Source organism: Manacus candei, unplaced genomic scaffold (assembly GCF_025592945.1).
Source record: "Manacus candei isolate 608988 ecotype Guabito, Panama unplaced genomic scaffold, ASM2559294v1 h1tg000033l, whole genome shotgun sequence".
In the NCBI taxonomy this organism is placed as follows: Eukaryota; Metazoa; Chordata; class Aves; order Passeriformes; family Pipridae; genus Manacus; species Manacus candei.
In genome coordinates this window covers 536,487-558,182 of record NW_026138081.1, presented here as the reverse complement: position 1 = coordinate 558,182, position 21,696 = coordinate 536,487, and the positions used below count along the sequence as shown (strand labels likewise).

Here is a 21,696-nt window from a genome sequence, read left to right as displayed (position 1 = left end):
CCGTATGTCATATTACTAATAAAGGTGGTTGTCTCAATGACAGACAGCCTGGCAATTAGTAGAAGTTTAATAACACCACCAATTTCACCAGTTTAATAACACCACACAAATTTTCAAATTGTTTTTCTTCTATCTCCAGCAGCATCACAATTTTCTTCCTTGCATTCTACAAAATTATTTACAGGTTTAACAACGGTAGCTAATGGTGCTGTACATGTACAGGTGAACAGGTGATGTAATTAGAATATTATGAGGTGAAACCTGACATTTGGTTTAAAAATTGGTTCCAGAGCTCATTGTCAAAGTTCAGAAGGAAAGTAGACTCTCAAAGAAAGTATCTTTGCAATCAGTATCTGAAATTCAAATTCTAGATAATAAAATCCATTATCCTTAATGCCCACAAAGTAGATTTTGACCATTAATTTTGCTCATTTTCTGTCCCATTTGGGTACACACTCTCAAATGATTTTCAAGTGAAATCTTTCCATCTTGAACATCCTTAATTCAGTTCAACTCTCTTTCCTAAGTGCTTATTTTTGACGCTACACATGAAAAATAAAACCCTCAGAATGACAATCTGTGATCATATTTCATGTGGCAGACTTCATTTGCTTTCAATTTATGTTATTACCAATTTATGGCTTTGTTCCTTAAATAGTTGTCTTATTTTTTTTTCCCACATTGTAACTGGTATATTGAATGATGTATGTTTGAGAGGTATTTCAAGGATCTGAACTTCAGTCATTAACTGGTTATCTTTTGGCTCAGGAACTTTTAGTTTGTTGAGAGAAAGTTACTATTTTTTAAGCAAATAAAACAGCTTTTCGGTATGTAATTATTTTCTTACCAATTTTACATTTTCATGCCCTTTTGAGCATCTAGCATGCAGTGCTTGAATTTACATTTAGCTCTGCAGGAACTGTTTTAAATATTATTATTAAGAAGGAAGAAATCAAAAATCAAAGTGAATTTTTAGTACAATAGCAAAGTATAGGAAGGTGCACTTGCAGCAACAGCAGCCTGGATTAGTATGTAGAACTAACTCACAGCTTGACAGAAAATCCCTGCTGGGGAGGAAATGTAGGGGAACTGGCAGAATTTTGCTACATCTGCTCCCTACTGCTAATAAGTTTTAACCCATTTCATTTTTATTGTGCTTGCTGTTTAGATATTTTGCTTCCAAAATTATATCTGTAACTATGAGAACACATAAAAGGGAGCACGACAGGTAGGGCTGTTTAAAAATTTAAAACTATCAGCAAGGGATATTGAAGGCCATAATGAGTAAGGTGGTTTCCTTCTCAGTGTGGGTTTTTAGAGTTCAGGCACTGCAGCGCTGGTAGAAAGGCTGAGCCTAAGTAGTGGATAAAACAGATTTCGTAGCTTGAGTGGCTCGTAGAGCCAGAAGGCACCATTACATTATTTTTTCTGACCTGTATATCACAGACCATTACATTTCACCCAGAAATTCCCATTTTGAACCCTGTGAGTATACTTGTACTAAAATATATTAGACCTTAAGAGTTCCAAATACTTCATTCCACAGGATGAGAACCAAAAGGCTGAGCTTGTATGCAGTAGGAAAAGGGTTGGTTAAATACACGTGTCTTGGTAGCCTGACTACTTCTGCAGAATAAGGCAAACAGCCAAAAGCTTGTATGGATTTAACAAAAGTGAAAATCCCTTCCTGACTCATTTGACTTAAGAAAAAAGATATAGGTATTCATATTTTCCATTTGATATTATCCCATGCTTCCCGTAACCGATTATCCAACATTTTTAAATCTTTCTTTTGTTCTGATGGTGGCATAATTGGCACATACAATTATGAAATGTGTTTTGAAGGGGGACTGAAATTTATGAAATTAGGTGGGTAGTTGAAAACTTGAAGTCCATGGGGCTATTGAGACTGCTTTTAGATATTGGGTTAGAACAAGATTGTGATACTTACCTGAGAAATCAAGCAAAAATGGAAGTCTCAGTCCTAAATAGGAGATTCTTCTCACTTACCATGCATGTAGAAACCTGTGTCTTTCAGTTGGCCAGTTTGCTTTTTCTATTTTTTTTTCAATTTATTTTAACAAGTAATTACTTGAGCTTCCTTTTCAAGAAAACTTCCAAGTTGCTACGTCCAGAAAGCAGAGGTGATGGCCTAGTTATTGCAGACTTTATATTGTTCAGTTGTTCATTTGTTCTAGAAACTTGCTCAAAGCTGACTATGTCTTCATGGAAATGTGAGACTGATTGCTCTTGTTTTGATCCTGTCACAGAGCTTCTCAGTTTCTGAAATGAAAGGATGAAAACACAGTGATCCAACAATAGAAAAGAGAAACAAAATTAACAAGCAAATGATATCCTTCTGTACTAAATATAATCAAAAGAGAGCTTGTAAGGTTATGTCTTAAATTTCAACTGAACCCTTTTTTCTATCACACAGAAATGATGAAAATTTATACCACTTCTTGGCCTCTGTTGACAATCGTGGTAAAAGATAGAATAGCAAGTTACTAATTTATTCTGTTTGAGCAATACAAGCTATAGATCCTGTAAAGTTATTGATCTGCTTTCTTATGAACTCTCTGTTTGCATGAGTTCCATATTTGCTTTCCTTTTTTATGTAATGCTTACCTATACTTACAGTAAAACTATTCAGAGACCATTTGTCATGAAACTTTTGATTCTGCAAAGATTTATATGTATCCTTTATGCACCAAAAAGCTGTCTCAACTTATAAATCAAATTTATGGTATATTTATTGTGGGATTTAGGCCCTGAGAGTGTTGTTACTTAATTTTTATGGTAGTTTCTTCTGACATATTTGGTTGACTATCATAAAATTTTAGCCCATCACCTTGTCAAATCCTAATAATTGCCATCAATATATTGTATAGATTCAAATTTCCTATACTCTCACTAAGATAACTTGAGGTATGCTTATTTTATTCACCTGCCTCTCTGGGAAAAGTTAAGCTGTGCTTGGCATGTTAACTGCTGGTCATTTCATATCTAATGATTAATTTGCATCATTACCATAGCTACACACAGATTTTTTCACAATTATTGTGAGGAAAATTTAATTTGTATTTTCTTCCCAGATGCAAGCATGTGGAATTATAATCATGATATTAGGAGAAGACATTAATTTGAATTCCATTTGAATTAGACAAATTGATTTAAAGAACCCTTAGAAATAGTACTGCCTCTAAATTTCTATACTTATATTTGTTCCTCTGTACCTGCATTCCCTTTTTCACATTTCTGTTTTTTTAAGGATAGATAAAGACTGCATAAAAAAGAAATTATTCTTCAAAATGTGCTATCAGATGCTGACACAAAAAATAAAGACCTACCTTGTTTTCTTTAGCTTTTCCCTGGTTCAGTAACACCAAGTAAGTACAGGCTCAGTTTCCCAGTTGACATTGTATAAAATGATTTCTACATGACACAATGGTTACTGAAGTACCTCCAGATAATTCCAACATGTTGTGGAGTGACTACAGGGGACTAAAATTTCTGAAGAACTTGTTTCTTTTTGTGTTTACAGTATTTATTCTATGACAAATATTCATGTTTATAAGACCTCACTTTTAGTCTGCCAGTTTTGTGTTTTGGCATGCAGCAAGTAACTTGCTTTATTTCAGAAATAAATACTAAATGTCTGACTTTCTTATTTTTGTAAGCTTTGGAAAAAGAACATTCTGAACAATTTTGTTGTTATAAAACACTGTGGTATTCATTCTTTGAATTCAGATGTGTTATACCAGGAATGCATGTGGCCTATTTATTAGACAAACTAGGTTGTTGAAAAGGATTGTTTCTATCCTACTTTCTCTAGAAACTGACATTTTTATTCTTGTGCAGTTTTCCTAGTGGAATCTTTACTTTTTTAAGTCATAAACCTATTGTTGTGAGAGACTCTACCAAAGCTTAAGCTGGATCTCAGGAGTTTGATGCACTCTGTTTAATGCAGGCAGCGTAAAAGAAATTTTAAATGTATTATTTAAAGGCACATTAATCTTGCCACTATAATGGTGTAATAGTGCATACCATATAAGGTTTTCATAAACTCAACTTCTAAAAGTAACATCACAGTATCTTTCTTTTTGTTCTCCAAGTCAGTTCTTTGTAGAGATAGCAATTATGCATTCATCTCTGTCTCTCATAGCCTAATTCCGTATTCAGCTGTGAGGTAGATAGGCCCTAGTCCTTACTAACCCAACAAAAAGAATATATCTCATTTAGAACAAATGGAGGATAGTCAAACAAATTTATATAATAAATGCTAATAGCCAAAATATATATCTTTTCCAGTTTAATTAGGTAAAATAGTTAAATGTTTGTTGCTAAATCCAACAGTGAATTAAGTATATATGTTTGTCTTATACTCATTATTACTGTGTTTTCATTGAAATTTTAATAGGTCTGTTTTGGATTTTTTTTTAAATTGAAAAAATACACTATTAGTTGGAGAAATTATTTTTAAGGTTAGCACCTTTAAAACAACACTCTGTGTAAGTTAGTTTACAACCCCTACAGCCCAGTGTTTTTCATTTAACTCTGCTTATTATACTGGATTCTGGTTTGGTGTGTAGCAGTATTGTGAATGCATTAGGCATTCAATAGTGTGAGAGTGTTTGGTAACTCTCCTGAATATGTGCAGTGAAAATTGAGCGAATCTTTACTAAGAACTGAGGCTTACAAAATGCAAGGATTTGGTAATACTGTGAACCAAGGTGATAATTTCTTGTGTCTGAGCAAAACTCAGGAAAACATTATGCACGATACAGTTCAGATAACTATTTTTCCTTTAATCTAGAGATACAGGTTAATTACAAGTTTAGAAACCCATTACTAACCCCTGTTGTTCACCTTGCTTCTTGGGATATGAAAGGGCTTGTATGTCTGAATTAAACACATTCATAAAAGTGTTACTTAAGGAATGTTGCTACCAAGCTACCTTTTCAGCATCAGCTTATTCACAAATATAAAACATAAGTTCCCCTTCTCATTTCTCATTGTTAGATACCTTACTGAATTGAATGTCACTTCATAAGTGTAGTACTGTGGCCTTCAACAAGTATTCAGTCAAGCCCTTTGACCCTTTCCATTTCTAGCCAAACTTTTGCAGATTTGATTTGAGCATCTGTTGCAGAACCCCATTAGAGGGGTTAACACAGAGCAAACTGTCTGGGTGGCTTCAGTGTAACACAGCTCAAAATCCCTGTTCCTGTGGCAGGTGCCTAAAGCAGACAAACCTCCTGCTTGGCACTGTCATGTTTTGGTTGTCTGTGCTGTCTCTATCAGTTAAGCAGGAACTGAACATATATGTGTCACCCTAAAAGTAGGATTACAGTTTTACATGTGATTCTGCTTTGGGAAAAAGGAGAAGCAGCTTTTTTTTTCTTTCTCAGAAGGAATAACCACACTGAACTCCCACTTCTTCCAGCTCAGTATTCTGATACCAATGCCACTGTTGAGGAAGCTTAATCTGTCGAAACTGTTATCTGCATCCTTCTACTTGATTCTGTGTTCACTATTCATCTATAAAATCTGCCTGGAATATTACAGATGAACATGAAATTCCTTTAGAATTATGGAAATGTTGGAAGGAACTAGTTGTGAAAAATCAACCAATCCAGTCAAGAAAGCCCAGTTCTTCACTAAACACACTACTAGTATTGGCATAAATTCCTATGTAAGAACAAAAGAATAGCCATAATGGTGTAGGCTCTGCTGAGCATTCTGACTCCAAACAGTAGCCCTAAGCAGAAGTGAGTAGTAAAAACAGTAAAAGCATATATCTAATATTCTCCCAACCTCAAACTATATTAATTCCTAATTAAATGGATTAATTTAATAGTTATATAAATAATTTTTATATAAATTATTAACTCATATAAATAAAGAATTACATAGGAATTTCAATATGTCTCTTTTATAATGCCCACTGAATCTGTGTTCCGGGAAGTTCAGGCTCCCCTTGAATCCCTATAAAGTTCTTGCAACCGGAGCATTCTCCATAAAGAAATTGTAGGTGTCACCTACCATTGTCCTTTTTGAAACCATGCTCTTACTAATGTCATTTGATGGTCTGTAGTTCTTGTACAGAAAGACAAGCGTGCAAAATCAGCTCTTATCCCTATCCACCCTTCTTATGTCATGTATGATTTTGTAAGCCTCTGTCTTCTCATTAAGAAGGCCGGAGAACATTTTCAGTGAGACACTCCAGAGTTTTTGATCATCTGTGTTGTCTTCCTCTGAATACATTTTAGATCTAATATGTCCTTTTTCAGTTGAGAGATCCAGAGTTGTTTATCTTACTCAAGATGGGGGTGAACTGTGAATTTCTGCAGTGGCATAATGTTACCTACTTTGTTCTCTTTGTTTTACTTGCTTTCTTGACTGCTGTCAACTGCTGTGATTCTTTCTTAACCAGTCCATGAAGACTTTCCAAGATATCACTTGTCATGGCTGTTTTCTCAGTAAAGGTAAAGAAGACTCACTTTCTCAACCATCCTACAATCTACTCTGTACGTTTGGTTTTTCTTGTGAGTTATTGAAATGTGCATTGTGTCACCAGAAGAATGTCAGTATTTTCTTCACAGTGGGAAAAGTCCTTTGTTGAGTTGTGGTTTTTTCCTAAAGCAAGGTGTTAAAAAATGTTCATAGTCCTTCTTTGGATAGGGAATGATATCGATACAATGTATTTCTAAATACATGTATATAGAAAAATCTGCTTTTGGGCTTCCTTTTCCAAACTTTATGGATCTTAATCTTTTCCATCTTTGATAAATTGAGTAGCAGATGATCCTGTTGGCAGAGGGAGGATATTGTGAATCATGGTTTGAGGAAAGTCTAATGTGAGATTCAGTTAGAGCTAAATCACTTGTCTTATCAAATCTTTGTCCAAATTTTTGGGACCTACCATTTCTTACTTTGACAGAATCAGAATTCTGTCATGGCGTGGTCTCTGAGATGATCCAGTTTACATCTATTCCTAAAAGAAGACATTGTTACAGAGTAATTTATTTTCAGAGGCTGTCTCCCGCATGGAGAACAGATGTTACCTGGTGTCCTTCTTTAGTCCTCTTGAAATCAGATCATATCAAAATATAGCACATTAAGTAGCATCTTTCTGCATATTATTTCAGCAGTCAACCATTGAACCTTTATGATCTGCTTATTTTCCCCTATGGCAATCGAACTTCTAGTGAAAAACTACCTTGCAGTATTTGTTATTAGAAAGAATTAAATCCAATGGAAAAGCTAACAACTAGAAATTGGAACTTCAACATGCACAGTGTCCCATAAACTGAAAATCATTTGGAAACTGCTACCTCTAGATGAAAGCTACACATATAGCCTAATAAAATTTGTAAAATTTGTAAGCTCAGGTATTGCATACTTTAAGGAATCACTGCTTTCAACAGTGTTTGCCTCAACAGTTTTCTTGTCTCTCAACAAGAATTTTAGAACTTCCCAAGAATTATTTGACACTTCTTTTTCAAGAATTACAATCCAAACTGTATACTCTTCTACCTCATTTTTTTTTGTCTAGGACTGGGAAGATGTAAAAGAAAGACTAGGCCAAAACCTGTGCTCCTTTATAGAACGATCTACAACAGTATCCTTGGACAAGAACCCTAAAAACATGTTTTTATTCATAGTACCACAGATGTCTGCCAGAAGTGATGAATCTCATTGATGACAGTGCAGAATCAATTATAAAAAACAACTTAGCCATAAAATAATTCCTCTTCATTTTCACTCTTAATACTTGCTTATATTGTCCTAGCATCATATAAATATAATTTCTTAGCAGACCTTATATATTCATCCTCATTTACTAGACAGTCTGTCCTAAAGATATTCATCTATTTAAGACAGTTGTAAATTTCTGAAAGGTAACTCAAATGCAGCATCCATGTAAAACACAAATGTCAGCGATTTCTTGAAAGTAAGTCAGAAGAGGTCATTGTTAGAAGTATTTCTGTAAGATTCTGTAGCTACTGATGAAAGATTATTAGTCCCCAGTAGCTCCATCACTTGTGCTTTGTGCAAACTCTAAAGTTAAAGGTTATGAGTGCTATGGTACCATACAGGTGCACCATGAAAAGTCTTTCACACAGAATGATTCTCATTTGTTAAATTTGGAAATGTACTTTCTCTTGGCCTTAATTTTCATGTAGTTCTTTGTATTCTAAATGGCAGCTGAAGGCAAGCAGAAATAGCGAGTAATTGATTTAACAACCTAAGACAAGTACAGGGAAGTCGAAAAGTTTGTCTTAGTGCTTGATGTGACCTGAGAGAGCTTCTTTAGACTCTTTTTTTCTAACCAGTACCTCAGCACCTTGGGCCAGCAAAGTGGCCTTTAAGCCTGAATGAGCATGACTTTTTTTTTTTTCTCAGTGCAGAGCTCTAGTATTTCATCTTTTTAAACTGTTTTACAGCACTCAGAGCAGAATTATATTGACAAGGTTAGAATTCATCTCCTAGAGGAGAATACTGTGCTCCTGTTAAGTGCTAATATAACATTTATGTGTTGGTACCTTAATAACAGCCCCAGCGAGCCTAATAAAAGTACTGAAAGCAAACAGTACTCCATGAGATTTTATTATGACTGAAGTGACTGCAATTTGAGACAAATTATCCCTGTTTTTGTTCCCATATCAAAAACAGAAATGCTAAAGCAATTGCTACATGTTTGGGATAGAATTACACTCCACTATCATTAATATAGAAGTAAGTGCATTTTTCATGTAAACAGCTCACGAGGGTCAAGCATCAAAGATATTCTGTGCAGACTTCTTGTCAATAACTTTGTGAGTGAATTTTGAAGTAAAGTGCCTGGAACCTGTCATTATTTCTTCCTCTCAAAGTTGAGAGCAAGTGGATGAAAATTGAGCTTGTGAATTGAAGGTACTGCAAGTTATATGGCCTTATCGACTTCAGGCAAAATGGCAGGTTTGCCTTGTTATTATTTTCCTTTCAGAGGTCAAGCAATGGACAATATTACCAGTATGTAGTGCTGTGTAAGCAAATTGGTATATAAAAAGTTATTATCTGTGTACACAAAGAAGATGGTGTAAGTCACTAATATTAAAAATCCTTAGTATACTGTCACTTCATAAAAACAGAGGAAAAATGGAGGAAACAGGTAATCTGCTCATCAAAATAAGCATTTCAACTGTTCAGTTACTTGAAAGCTATTAAAAACCATCAGAAAAAAGGACCTCAGTTACTCAGAATTAGCTTACCAAGTTAGCTAATTAGACATGCTAGTTGATGTGAAAACAATTTAAATATATGTTCTGAATGAGCTCTGCTATTGAGGAAATACATTCTATTTTCTAAGAGGGTTTGGTCAAGATAATTCTGCTGTTCAGAACTGTCTGAACTATGTCTTTCCTTATCTGAACTGTATCTTTAGTAGTCCAACTTTTAACATAAAACTTAATGTGCTTTGTTAGCTCATTTCTGTAATTTTGGTAGTTACTACCATTTTTTATTCTTCAAACACCATTTGTACAGACTGTTACTATGTGCAAAAAGACTTTTAATTGCAGAATGAGTGCAAAATATGTTATGATCAGCTTTTTTTTTTAGTAGTACAGGCATAGTAGTTGTTTGAGATTGTAAAAATGAGCAGATACTGTCAGACAAATTCATAATTGCTCAAGATGACTTCTAAATAAGAAAGAAAGTTGAAGGTAAAACTAGTCTCCATGAAATAACTGTACTGCACATACTTTTTTGAATATTTTAGCTAGATATGATCAGCCTTAATTTCTACCAGCTCTGTAATATGGACAATATTTTGTTTATCTTTTAGGAAGAAGATTCAGAGACGCATCATGATGAAACTGCAGTGTGTGGGTTGCTTGCTGTGGTGGTAATACCTCACCTGCCCAGAGATGCTGCCATTGAATGGCATGTTGTTGCAGTAGTTGATGATCCACTCCAAAGAAAACATTTTGCAATGAAGATGTTGTCAGAGGGCTTCCACATTGAGTGTGAATCTGTGGAGTCTAGTTCTGCATCTTGTGCATCAATCTCTTTACGTCTGAGCTTGATTTCACCATCCACTTCTCCCCTTGATTTAGATGGACCTCTTCATGACTTAGTTGCTATGTTTAAACAAGCTGTTGAGAAACTTTCAGGAGACTGCAGTGCAAGTCCTTTGTCCCTTAGAGCTTTCTTCAAGGAGCATGTCTTTGATGTGGAAACACTACAAAAAGGTAAGACTTACCACAATATGAACCAGGTGTAATACTAAGTGTAAGGTAATTTTTGTTTACTTCTACATGAGATTTCATTGGAAGAAGACTTTTTACAAGGGCCTTTCAAGAATAGGTGGCCAAGAAGGCCAATGGCATCCTGGCTTGTATCAGAAATGATGTGGCCAGCAGGACGAGGGAAGTGATTGTTCCCCTGTACTGGGCACTGGTGCAGCCACACCTTGAATCCTGTATTCAGTTTTGGGCCCCTCGCTATGAGAAAGACATTGAGGTGCTGGAGAGTGTCCAAAGAAGTGCAACAGAGCTGGTGAAGAGTCTAGAGAGGAAGTCATATGAGTGGCTGAGGGAGCTGGGGTTGTTTAGCCTGAAGAAAAGGAGGCTCGGGGGGGATTTTATTGCTCTCTACAACTGCCTGAAAGGAGGTTGCAGTGAGGTGGGGGTTGGTCTCTTCTCCCATGCCCTCCAAACAACAGGACAAGAGGAAATGGTCTCAAGTTGCACCAGGGGAGTATTAGATTGTATATTAGGAATACTTTCTTCACCAGAAGGGTTTTCAAGCATTGGAACAGGCTGCCCAGGGAAGTGGTGGAATCACCATCCCTGGAGGTGAATAAAAGATGTGTAGATTTGATGCTTAGGGACACGGTTAAATGGTAGACCTGGCAGTGTTAGGTTTACAGCTGGACTCCATGATCTTGGAGTTCTTATCCAACCAAACTATTCTACCGTTCTATGACTAAGATACATTTGTTCTTTTTCGGGTTACCAGGCATGTTTCTCATATTGAAAGGCTCTGTTCTTGGACTTCTTGAGGTCCAAACAGGATAAAGTTCTGGATTACTTGTTCTAATCTCACAGCTGAACTGACTTTGAGTAGGAGGTTGAATTAGATGATTTTGCTTCAATCTGAATTATTCTGTGATTCCATAAAATAGAAGTTTCTGAGAAGTCCAGCCACTTCAGGATTCAACATAGAGAGAATGAATCTTTTGCATAAAAGTATTTGAACAGTTGTCTGTTTGGTAGCCTGTTTTGTAGTTTTTGTCATGATCTAGAAGTATGTTCAGATAACCAATTCCTGTCTGCTAGCAGAAACTCTTTTGAGAATAAATAATTAAATAATAATGTTTTAAAATAAGGAAATGATAGTGTGTCTTCTGGATTAGAGGGTGTCTCATTTTGAACATGGACTGATTTCTTAGCAACTTATTTAAGGTAGAACTGGTTATCCAAACAAATTTGCTGGGTTTTACCCCAGTGTTTATTTTTTCAAAATCTCATTCCCTGACCAATTAAAGACAATACAGAGCAATAAATGTAATGTTACAACTACAGTTTATTTCTTATGTTGTAGGTCTGCATTTTGGGCTATGCTGAATTTGGGACAACTATTATGTAAGAGCACAAAAGCTTATTTTATCTGTCAGGCCTATAAAACTGGTAGACCTTACTGGTATTGAAATCAGTAAGAGCTTTGCTTTCAGTTTGAGGAGGAAAAAATCAGATCCTTAGTCTATATTTATCTCAAAAATGCATGCACTTTAAAAATCCTTGCAGACCACAACTGATCCATATTAATTAGCTGACATAAATGTTAGCCCTCAAAAATTCTACTGTCCTATTTTTTTTTCTTAACCTGCAGCAGTTTTTGAAGAAAATTCAACTTGACATGGTTTAATAGATTTAAAGTACAGGAATTGAAAGCTATAAAAATGTGGCATAGAATAAGCATATTTAATCCAGGAAGCTAGGAATGAACATATAGTCTGACAGAATGTTGTTGTTTTTACTACATCTTGTTTAAGAACTAAAAGGAAACCTGATAAAACATGTTCCTGGCATGGGATTAACATTACTGTTTTGCCTGCTTTCTTTCTGATATAGGCCATAGAAAAATTACTTCCAGACAAATTTCATTTGCTTTATAAAATATATTGTTCAATATAATGTAAAAATTGTGTGCATAAAAATTTGATTCAGTTCCATTCACGTTATATTACCAATAGTATAGACATAGAAAGATTTGTTGTGATTGTCATATATTCATTTTTGTTGTGCTCAGATCTCTGCACTGTCATAATAATTCCTGTCATTATACCAATTTTATCATTATCCCCAATGATAAGAAGTACATTTTTGCAAATCTGTAGAATGTGTAGGCTACATTAAATTTACAAGTAGCACTAATTCATTGATGAAGAATTTTAAAGTAACTTTTTTCTTCTCAGGAAAAATTTCCAGAAAGTTCATGTAATGGAAGGATAAATGTGACATATATTCAAAAATAATTTCTCAAATTAAAATAGTTGTTGCTGAAGTGTGTCTTGATGATAGTTTCTGTCTGATTCAAAAATGGAAGTCTAATTATTAATCTATTGTTAAGACACAGAGGTATATTCAAATGTTCTGGTAATATATGTTCTTGGAGCCTTGAAAGGTATTTAGTCTCCAATGAAGCAACCTCAGCTTTCAAAGGGATGTGGCATATTACTGAACGATGTCCTTGACTGGCTCTTGCACTATTATTATAATTCTACTTCTCATAATTTAAAATACACTCAGACATATACATTAACTCTCAGTTACAAAATCATTGTATGAGGTGTCCAATATGTTCCCGTTAATTTCAGTATACCATGGACAGTGCCCATAAGCAAGATGACATAGTCTATGTTTTATCTGCTCAGTTATTATTGGCAGTCTTTAGTTTTGACAGGCAGAACTACTGCAAATGTGCATGTCCTTTCATGTGCTTCACAGTTTTAGTATACCAGAACTAATATCAGGTCTTTCTTTTGAAGCCCAAGATATTTCAACCTGCCTATAACACCAGATGAAGGCGATTGTTAAGTTCTGATGACAACAGCTCCTTCCAGTTTCTCACAGTTTATTCCTGTTTTCCTTTTGAGCCTTTTCTGTTTCTAGAATGTATCTGAATGGGGCAGAATGCATCTGAATGGGGTAGATTACAAGAAGGAACAGTACTGCCTTCCATAATAGCACTGGTTTGTGTCTTGTCAGCTCTGAGCATGGTTCAAAACTTGTTCATATCTGTCTCTGTAGATTTGTCCTAAGATATTTTGAGTATTTGGATGTCTCTGTGATGATTTCTACTACCTCCAAAGGTTACTTTCTGTAGTCAAGTAACAGAATTTACTTAAGCTACTGATGAGATAGTTGATAAAACTGCCTTTCAATCACAGAATATCATTTTTTACTGGGACACTGGATAAAGCAGAAATGTAAATCTGAAGGCCTAATACATGGCTTTTTAAAAAATATTGTTTCCTTGATGTGGCTACCAGAACAGAAATTGTATTGAAAGACCAGTTTTGCAATTGCCATTTATTAATTCAACTCAGGTAGTACAGGTTGCTACTCATCTGTATGATAATCCATAAGTGACACATTTGATCTCTGACACGTTAGACATTGTTAATCCCACAAGTAGATCTGTCCTTTTGGAGTCTTCAACTACCATCAGATGCATTATCTGCTGAAGAAAAATAATTTTAATAATGTAGCAGGGGATAATAGACTGCTTTTCAAATATTTTTAACGTGAAACACATCAGACACATGTATCTGTAATGGAAAAGAAATTATCATGTCTCAGAAATCAAGAGAGATGTTTGAGAAGAAAATTGTTCCAGGTTAGTGGATTTTAAGGTGGATTTGCATCATCTTATAAGATTAGTAAATAGTCTTCAATAATTCTTGTAAGATCTTGAATTGTAATGTGTTGACTCCTCAAAAGCATGGAAAAGAGAAATAAAGGTACCTTTTTTCTGATTAGAACTTAAAATCATCAGAGTGAAAGGAGGAAATACTGCCACAGATCTTCTCAAATGAGCCTCTGATTAGATGAGTGCTTTTTTTGGTATAAAGAAATTGTCATTTATTTAAAGCTGTCCAAATAAATTAGAGAAATTTGTTGTTACCTGACAGAGTAAGATGAGAACCAGGAATATGTATACTCTGTATATTGTAAACAGGTTATTGCAAATTATTATAGCCGGTGTTACTGATGTCAAAAGAAGCTAAAGGTTTGTAATGCAAATTTGAGACAGATAGCTTTCTGTCATCCTAAGACCAGATGTAAAGTTTTATTGAACAAAATGTAGTACTGATGTTGAACTTCTCAGAGGCAATCCCTCATAACATACGAGAGCATTATAGGCCCCGTGCAGAGACCACAGAACGTATTAGAAATAGGAGGATTAGACTAAGCTGACATATATACTTAGTAAGATGCTGTTAAGCCTTTAGAAGTCTTTAACATAAATTTGACTATTTCTTTCTTATTCTCATTTAAATATGCATTAATACAAATGTGTCAGGATGATTTGCTATACCATCCAGTTGACTAGATTATACTTCCGTATAGGAAAGATGAATGTTCATAAGTCATCACATTATGATTTCACAAACCTTGTTCTTAGGATGTATGCAAAATATTTTTGAATATTTATTTGGGAGTAGGAAAGGTCCTACATTCACCAGAACATCATATTACATAATCCCTTTTTAATACTGGGAATATAAAAAGGCAAAGAAAACAGGAATAGACAGTCTGGTAGCAGCATTAAAATGAATATATAATTAGTTTTTTAAAGTGACTCTACTCTGTAAATGTTTAGTTTTAAAAGGTTCTTAGTCCTTATGTGTTTATCAAGTTTCAGTGATACTATAGGTTTTTTGATTCAGCTGGACTGTAGAAAATCTGACTTGTAATGGGACTGTTTCTTCTGTTGAAGGAGAAGCTATGGCACTCATTTAGAGTCCTTGCAATGACAGAGTAACACCCTGACGCACGTACAGCATGCAGCTTTTAAACTAAAGATTTTCCATCTGATAAGATTTAAAGTATTCCATTTATTAAAATACTGCATTATCAACACATTTTCCAGATGCTTTCCAAAACACATAAAGTTTCCAGTACTGACAGATATGCCTTATGTAGTGTAAATCTAAGAGAAAGGGAAGGAGATCAAGAGAAGATACCAAGATGCATTTTTATAATAACACATGTCCATGTGCATTAAAATTTAATACTTTTCAACTAATGTACTTTAAATTCACACTGGAAATTTATTTCAACTTAACTTATTTGATGGATAGGCCCTTATACACTGGGAAACAATTTTCCATGGGGACAGCTGGAATCTCAGCCACCAGACGCTTGTATGTAAGTCTACATGTTCTCATGTGAGTGATCAGTATTTACTCAGCAGTTGTGGAGAACTACTCATGTGAGTAGAAACTAAACAGTCATTAAGAACTCTATAATGAGTAACAATGAAGGAAGTACATTACTTTTGAAATCAAACTGCAGTCACTATCTCAAGCTTTGCAGTCACTAACTAGTGAGGTATTTGTTGTGAGTAACATATACAATGTGGCTGAAAAAAATATTTTTTAGATGTCATGATGTTGTCTGAAATAGGCTGTAAAACTTGAGCATGACTTTCTACTGAAAATATTAATTTATTCTAAATGGAAAATATGAGAAGAATTGTAAACATGAAAAAAGAGGAAAATTTCACTTTAAATTTCTTGGGTTTCCTGTTCAGAAAATATTGAATTTGCCAAGTATAATAGTTAAAGCAGCAAACCTATACTGCTGCTGATAAAAAAAAAAAAAAAAAAAAAAAAAAAAAAAAAAAAAAAAAGGAAGAAGTTAAATTAATACTTTGGGAAAATAATCACTTTATAATAGGCAGAAGTAATCAGGAAATAGTGATGTGGTTCTTGAGTGCGTTTAAGGTGACGTGTTTTAAATGACATTTTAAAAGGATAGAAATAGCTAAATTTGCTCTTTAGGCACAGAGGTGGCTTTGCAACATTGCTATTGCTACCCAAACTATCCAGTCAAGAGATCTGATATATTAAATGACTGTTAAGATGCTGACATTTTAAACTTTTTCTACTTTTTTCAAGGTTGTGCTGTTATTGCATCTACTGCAAGTCAGTATACATATTTTTAGTAGAATATCTCATATAAAACTATGGGAAACGATTTTATGTTTGTTATCCAAGACATGGAGAAATTATTTTAATATTAATGATGCCTCTCAACTGAATTTGCATAGAAAAGTATTTTATGCCAGTGAGGCAGCTTAAAGTATATTAGATCCTGCTTTAGGGCAGTGACCTTCTCTCCTTTAGGATGGGAAATTTATTTTTAAAGTGCACAGATACTAGATTAAGAAAAATTCAGCCACTTGATGCCAAGGCTTGGGAGTAAAGTTAGAACTCGCCTTTATTCGAAGTGGACAGCATGTAGCATCTAAAGGTTATGGATTGCACAGTCATACATAAAACTCTTGACTAAAACTTTAAATGGAAATAAATTCTTTAACTGCTTGACCCAAGACTGATTGAGAACATACCCTTTATATCCTTGACACAGAACACTAGCAATATATTGGTAAGGTTGTCTTAAAGCTATTATGTACAACTTCATATGTCTTTCAGAATTTCTGCCACTAAAATCTAAGATACATTTATAGGTTACTCTAACCATCCATGTTTTCATGTTATGTTGAAGTGCTACTGAACTTCTCACTAAATTAATTATTTGTGTAGACTTCAATTTTCCTGTTAAAGATTTACATATAGTGACCTGTAGGACAGAACAGACCTGTCAGAAAACAGACCATTTCTAGAAAAAGTCATAGATTATAAAGAAGAATTTCCAAAGTTTGCTAACATGTTGAAAACTGATTTACTTTCCTCAAATAAGCAGTTTGGAATGTGCTAGACACTTTTTACAGTGATCCAGGCAATGGCTTTGCTGCTTGATGTTAGTTAGTAAGTTATCTCAATAAACATTGGAATTGTTAAATTTGTTAAGCAATAGACTATAAAATAGAAATATTAAAAGAATCAACGTAAAGAAACTTATGGAATGAGAATCTCTTCTGTAATGAGTCAGAAGGGGTCACTTCATAATTACGTCTGCAAGGAGTCAGAACAAATTAATACTCTTCTAGCAAACTGGTATCTTCTAGACAGGTGAATGTATACATGGTCTGTCCATATATGCATAAGTGCCTGTATAGGTGTATAAAATGTATGAAGTACAAATACCTTTCTACGATGTCAAAATTAATTTTGAGAAACTTTTTTTAGTGTTTTATTGACAGAGAAAAACTACAAAAGTATTTATAACAATGACATCAGGCATGCAATCATAGCCAATTTTGGCATTTAATATGTGAAGCATATATGATTTGTCTTGCTATATAGAAACCATTTGTAACAAACTCACTCTTTAAGGACACATCACAGATTACAATTACATAGGAAGGTTTTCTCTGAGACTGTTTTAACATGCCAACATTTTGGCACCAATTCTGTAATTCTAAATCAATAGACACGTAAAGAGCTTAGATTTCTAGAGAAGTCTTCATCATTTGTATAGATCCAACTCTAAGTTACATTTTATTTACAAACTAAGAAATAAAACTATTATGGTGTTTAGATGAGTGAAATTACATCTGACATAGGAAGTCTACTGACCTTAAAATAATTGTGGGCTCAAAATGAGTTATGGATAATGTCATAGCTGCCTCCCTTGTTATTATTTATTCTAAATATATTATTTATATCTATTTATTCTAGATATTTATTTAGGACCATTGCTTGAAACAACATACTGCAGTAGATGGACCTCTGGTGTGACTAGATTGTCTTTTGTATTTCCTCTTCTTTAGTACCAAAATGCTTGCCATTTGCTCTTTGTCTAGCAAAGGTAAGAAATAGTTCTGTGAAAGAAAAGAGTGAATTTTGTAAGGAAGAACTGTGTACAGAGTTACATTTCCAACCAATAATGATATAAAACCCAACACTCTAACAGTAGCAGGAAGATCAATGATTAAGTGGATAGATTGCTTCTGGGCAGGTTCCTGGGCTGATTCAATGTGTCTGCTGTCCCATGGTCTGGGTGATCCACAGGAGGGTTGAATGACTGCTGGCTGGCTGACCATTGTCAGTCATTCTGTGGCATAACCTCTGCACTGAGAAGTATTGGTTCAATCTTCTTCTCTGATAACTTTTCCTAACCCCCTTTGAAAGTATTTTTGATTAACAACAGAAGCTGTACTTCAATATTTTTCATCAGAAAAATCAAGGATTTTTTGCACTGCTAGCATCAACAGCCTGGAAAATGGGTATTATATCTACCGACTGTCAAACTATTAGGTTTGCCAATAACTCTAAATAAACTTGAACTGCAAACTTTCTTTCTCTTTGTATTGTTAAGTGACAATTCACATGTGAAGTTAAGTTTTTAAGACTGGAAATTTTCCTGCCGTGACAATATGTGTGAGAAACTGACAAATATTTATTCTCAAGGTGTTTTTTTCTCCTCCAGTTTCCTAAGGCTTTTTGATGCATTGCCATATACTTCCATCTCAGCTTAGGCTATTCTGTTGTGTCCACTCTCCAAAAATTGCCCTCACAACTGCAGTTGAGGTGCTGAAATCTCCCCATTGCTTGTTCTACATGCTCAGAGCAGTAATGTTGTAAGTCTTGGACATAAAAAGGGAAGGTGAGGTGTCAGAACTAGCACTGACTGATACCCAAAATCGTCAGTAAATCTTATTTGAAAGTCTTCTACTTCCTCTGCAGTTTCTTCTCCTGTGCTTCCTTCTCCCGTATCTCAAAGTTAATTTCTTTCTGTAAGATCTTGCCTTTTGCCAACTGTAGATGGTGCCTATCAGGTTTGGTCAGATGCCTTGACTATCAGAAGACATGCTGAGCTTTCCTCATTGGAACTTTTCATAGAGATAAGCAGCTGCTGAAAACCTAGGTTTTAAGGGTTCTAATAAGTTTATAACAGTTAAATGGGCAATGGTTTAAATTCCTTTCGAAAACTGACAGTGTCAGCCTTGTTGAAATCCTCTCTCCTGCAAGCAGTAGGACATAGTGTCTTCTCTTCTTTATCCAGATATACTGTTCAATATATCAGGTGTCAAACACAGCTGTCAGCAGTCTCTCAGCAATGCATGTGAACAGTCTCTGAGGTTATCCAAAATATTTGGTCATTTGCTTGGAGACAAACACAACCTTTTTGTTATCTAATGGCATGGAATCATTCTTTACAAAGTTGTGAAGCTAAAAAGGAAATTGAAATAATATCCTGATTCAAACCCCAAATGCAGGCAGAAACTTAACAGCATGAGATGATGCTGCAGGCATAGTTTGCTGTAACAGTCTAGATCTTGTCTTTTGTCCGTCTGGGTAATGAAAGCCAAAGGGGCTTCTTTCCTGAAGTCCAGAGATAGCTTGGACACAAAGATTATTTATTGCTCAGAGTGAAAAGTGATGAAATGCCTTTGTACTCCATTGTCCATTTGTTTCCCCTGCCCTTGCCCTTTCTCCATAGTCTAAGACATCTTTTTAACATGAAGAGGAGGCTTGAAGACAGAAGGTAGGGCAAGGAAGCAAGACCTGCTTGTACTCCATGGGCATATTTAGAGCAAAAAAAGTCTCCTATGTTTATTGCCTCTGGTGTGTACTCAGTCAAAGTTGGATTGTGCAGCCAAACTTAGCAACTTAAATGCATAGTTTACTGGTTTCATTGTTATTAGTCAAGAACATATCTTCTCCTGTTTTCTTTATGCATCTGGATTTTTTTTTTTATTGCATTCTCTTAAATTCTGGAAAAAACTGTGACTGGAAAATGGTCTGAAGGACCACTTCATAATTATTGTCTGAATTTTAGAAGTATTACAAATCAGATTTATTATTAAAGTATTTTCTGCATGCATTTTAAAGGAGGGTTTATTTGTTTTTGAAACTCCTTTCAAAGTTATACTCTGACGTAGAAGCAAATACATAAAAACTATGTTTAGAATCCATAAAAGTGTGTAATTTTGTTCTACCATTTACTGCCCAAAAGTTGGGCTTGAGGTTTCATTTGACTGCTCTGTATAATGATTCTATTACACCAAGAAAAAGTTAAGAAGAAAGTTGTTTTATTGACTTTTTTCCATCTGCACTGTAACTTGTAATCCAAGAACACAGCTATAACTAACCATTAAATGAAAGTATTTTGCCATTGGCACAATTCATGCAATTAGACTTCGCATAATATATGCAGTCATGCTTTCAATAGTCTATTTTTTCTTAAATTTCTGATAAGTTTAGGTTAAAATATTGTAAACTTATTACATATTAGTGAGAAATTTCCAATCCTTAGAAAAACAAGAAATGAAAAATCTGGTAGGGTTTTTTTCTTGCTTTGGCTTTGCTCAACCTTTACTATTCATCATATCTGCTGTGTTAAAATCCAATTAATAGCTCTAATTCATTTACACTGAAAGCACATTTATTATACAGTCCCTTTAGGCACTTCTTTTCTAGTTGCACTGTTAAGTCTGGAGTATCAACATTAGATAATAGGTAATTTTTTTTTGCCCATTGTAGCAAATTAGAACATTTCTTCTCTTTCTACATTACTTCTGAATGGCAAGAGTGTAGCCGGGAGGTAGAGGGATGTGAGATGGCATACATGGAATACTAAGATAGGGTAATAACAGGAGATCACCAAACTGGAGAAAGCCCAAAGAAGCACCACTAAAATAAAAGGTTGCGTGAGTGGCATGTAGAACATAGGAAAAAGGACTGAAGGAACTGGCTTTGTTCCACCTAGGGAAAAAAAGGCTATAGTGGAAGGAAATTGCAGTCTTTCCTTACCTTTATAGGCATTGCAGAGGAGAGAATTTTTTCTGAGACGCACCACAACAGCATAAGGAGCAACAGTCACAAGGTGCAGCAGGAGAGATTCCAGCTGGACACAAGGAATGAATTTTTCTCCACGAGAGTGGTTGCATGCTGGTGCAGGCTGCCCCCAGGCTGTGACACCTCTACCTTGGAGGTCTTCAAAACCTGACAGCCACAAGGCCCTTAGAAAACTGATCAAATGTCTAAAGTTACCCTTGCTCTGAGCATCAGGGAGGTTGGGTTATATGATTTTCAGAGAACCCTACCCACCAGAGTTAGTCTGTGATTCCTAAAATTGTTCTATGACTCCATATTATTATTAAATTACAATGAATTGGCTGGAAATAGTGGCACTTAAATGCAGATTCTGAAAGAAAAAAGACTTTCTTTCTGTCACTAATACACCACACTCTTACAAAAGATTACTCCCACTACCTACTTGAATAGTTTTTTCCTATTGGAGTGTATCTTTTAAAAAGAACTGTTTCTTCAGAATTGTCTGGATTCTTTGGTTTTGGTGGGATTTTTTTTAACTCATTTCTCTGTAGTTTACACATTTGTGCTTTTTTCTTTCCATCTCGTTATCTTAACAGAACTCATACAAGTTCAGAATTAGAATTATTGGGCTGTGATATCTCTACAGTACTTCTTATGACAGTGTAAAATCAATGTGTTTCCAGAGTCTAATTCATTTGATAATGATTGAGACATCTGAGTATGAGGAATCC

At 34.9% G+C, this 21,696-nt stretch overlaps 1 protein-coding gene across 3 annotated transcripts in view; it reads left to right on the top strand.

Moving 5' to 3' along the window:
* The window catches only part of DPH6 (diphthamine biosynthesis 6), a 198,317-nt gene that overhangs the window by 145,004 nt on the left and 31,617 nt on the right, over nucleotides 1–21,696 (top strand). For all 3 annotated transcript variants that reach the window (XM_051791781.1, XM_051791782.1, XM_051791783.1), the window contains one exon: nucleotides 9,833–10,238. In XM_051791781.1, coding sequence (XP_051647741.1) covers nucleotides 9,833–10,238 — 406 coding nt within the window. The remainder of the gene's footprint in view (nucleotides 1–9,832; nucleotides 10,239–21,696) is intronic.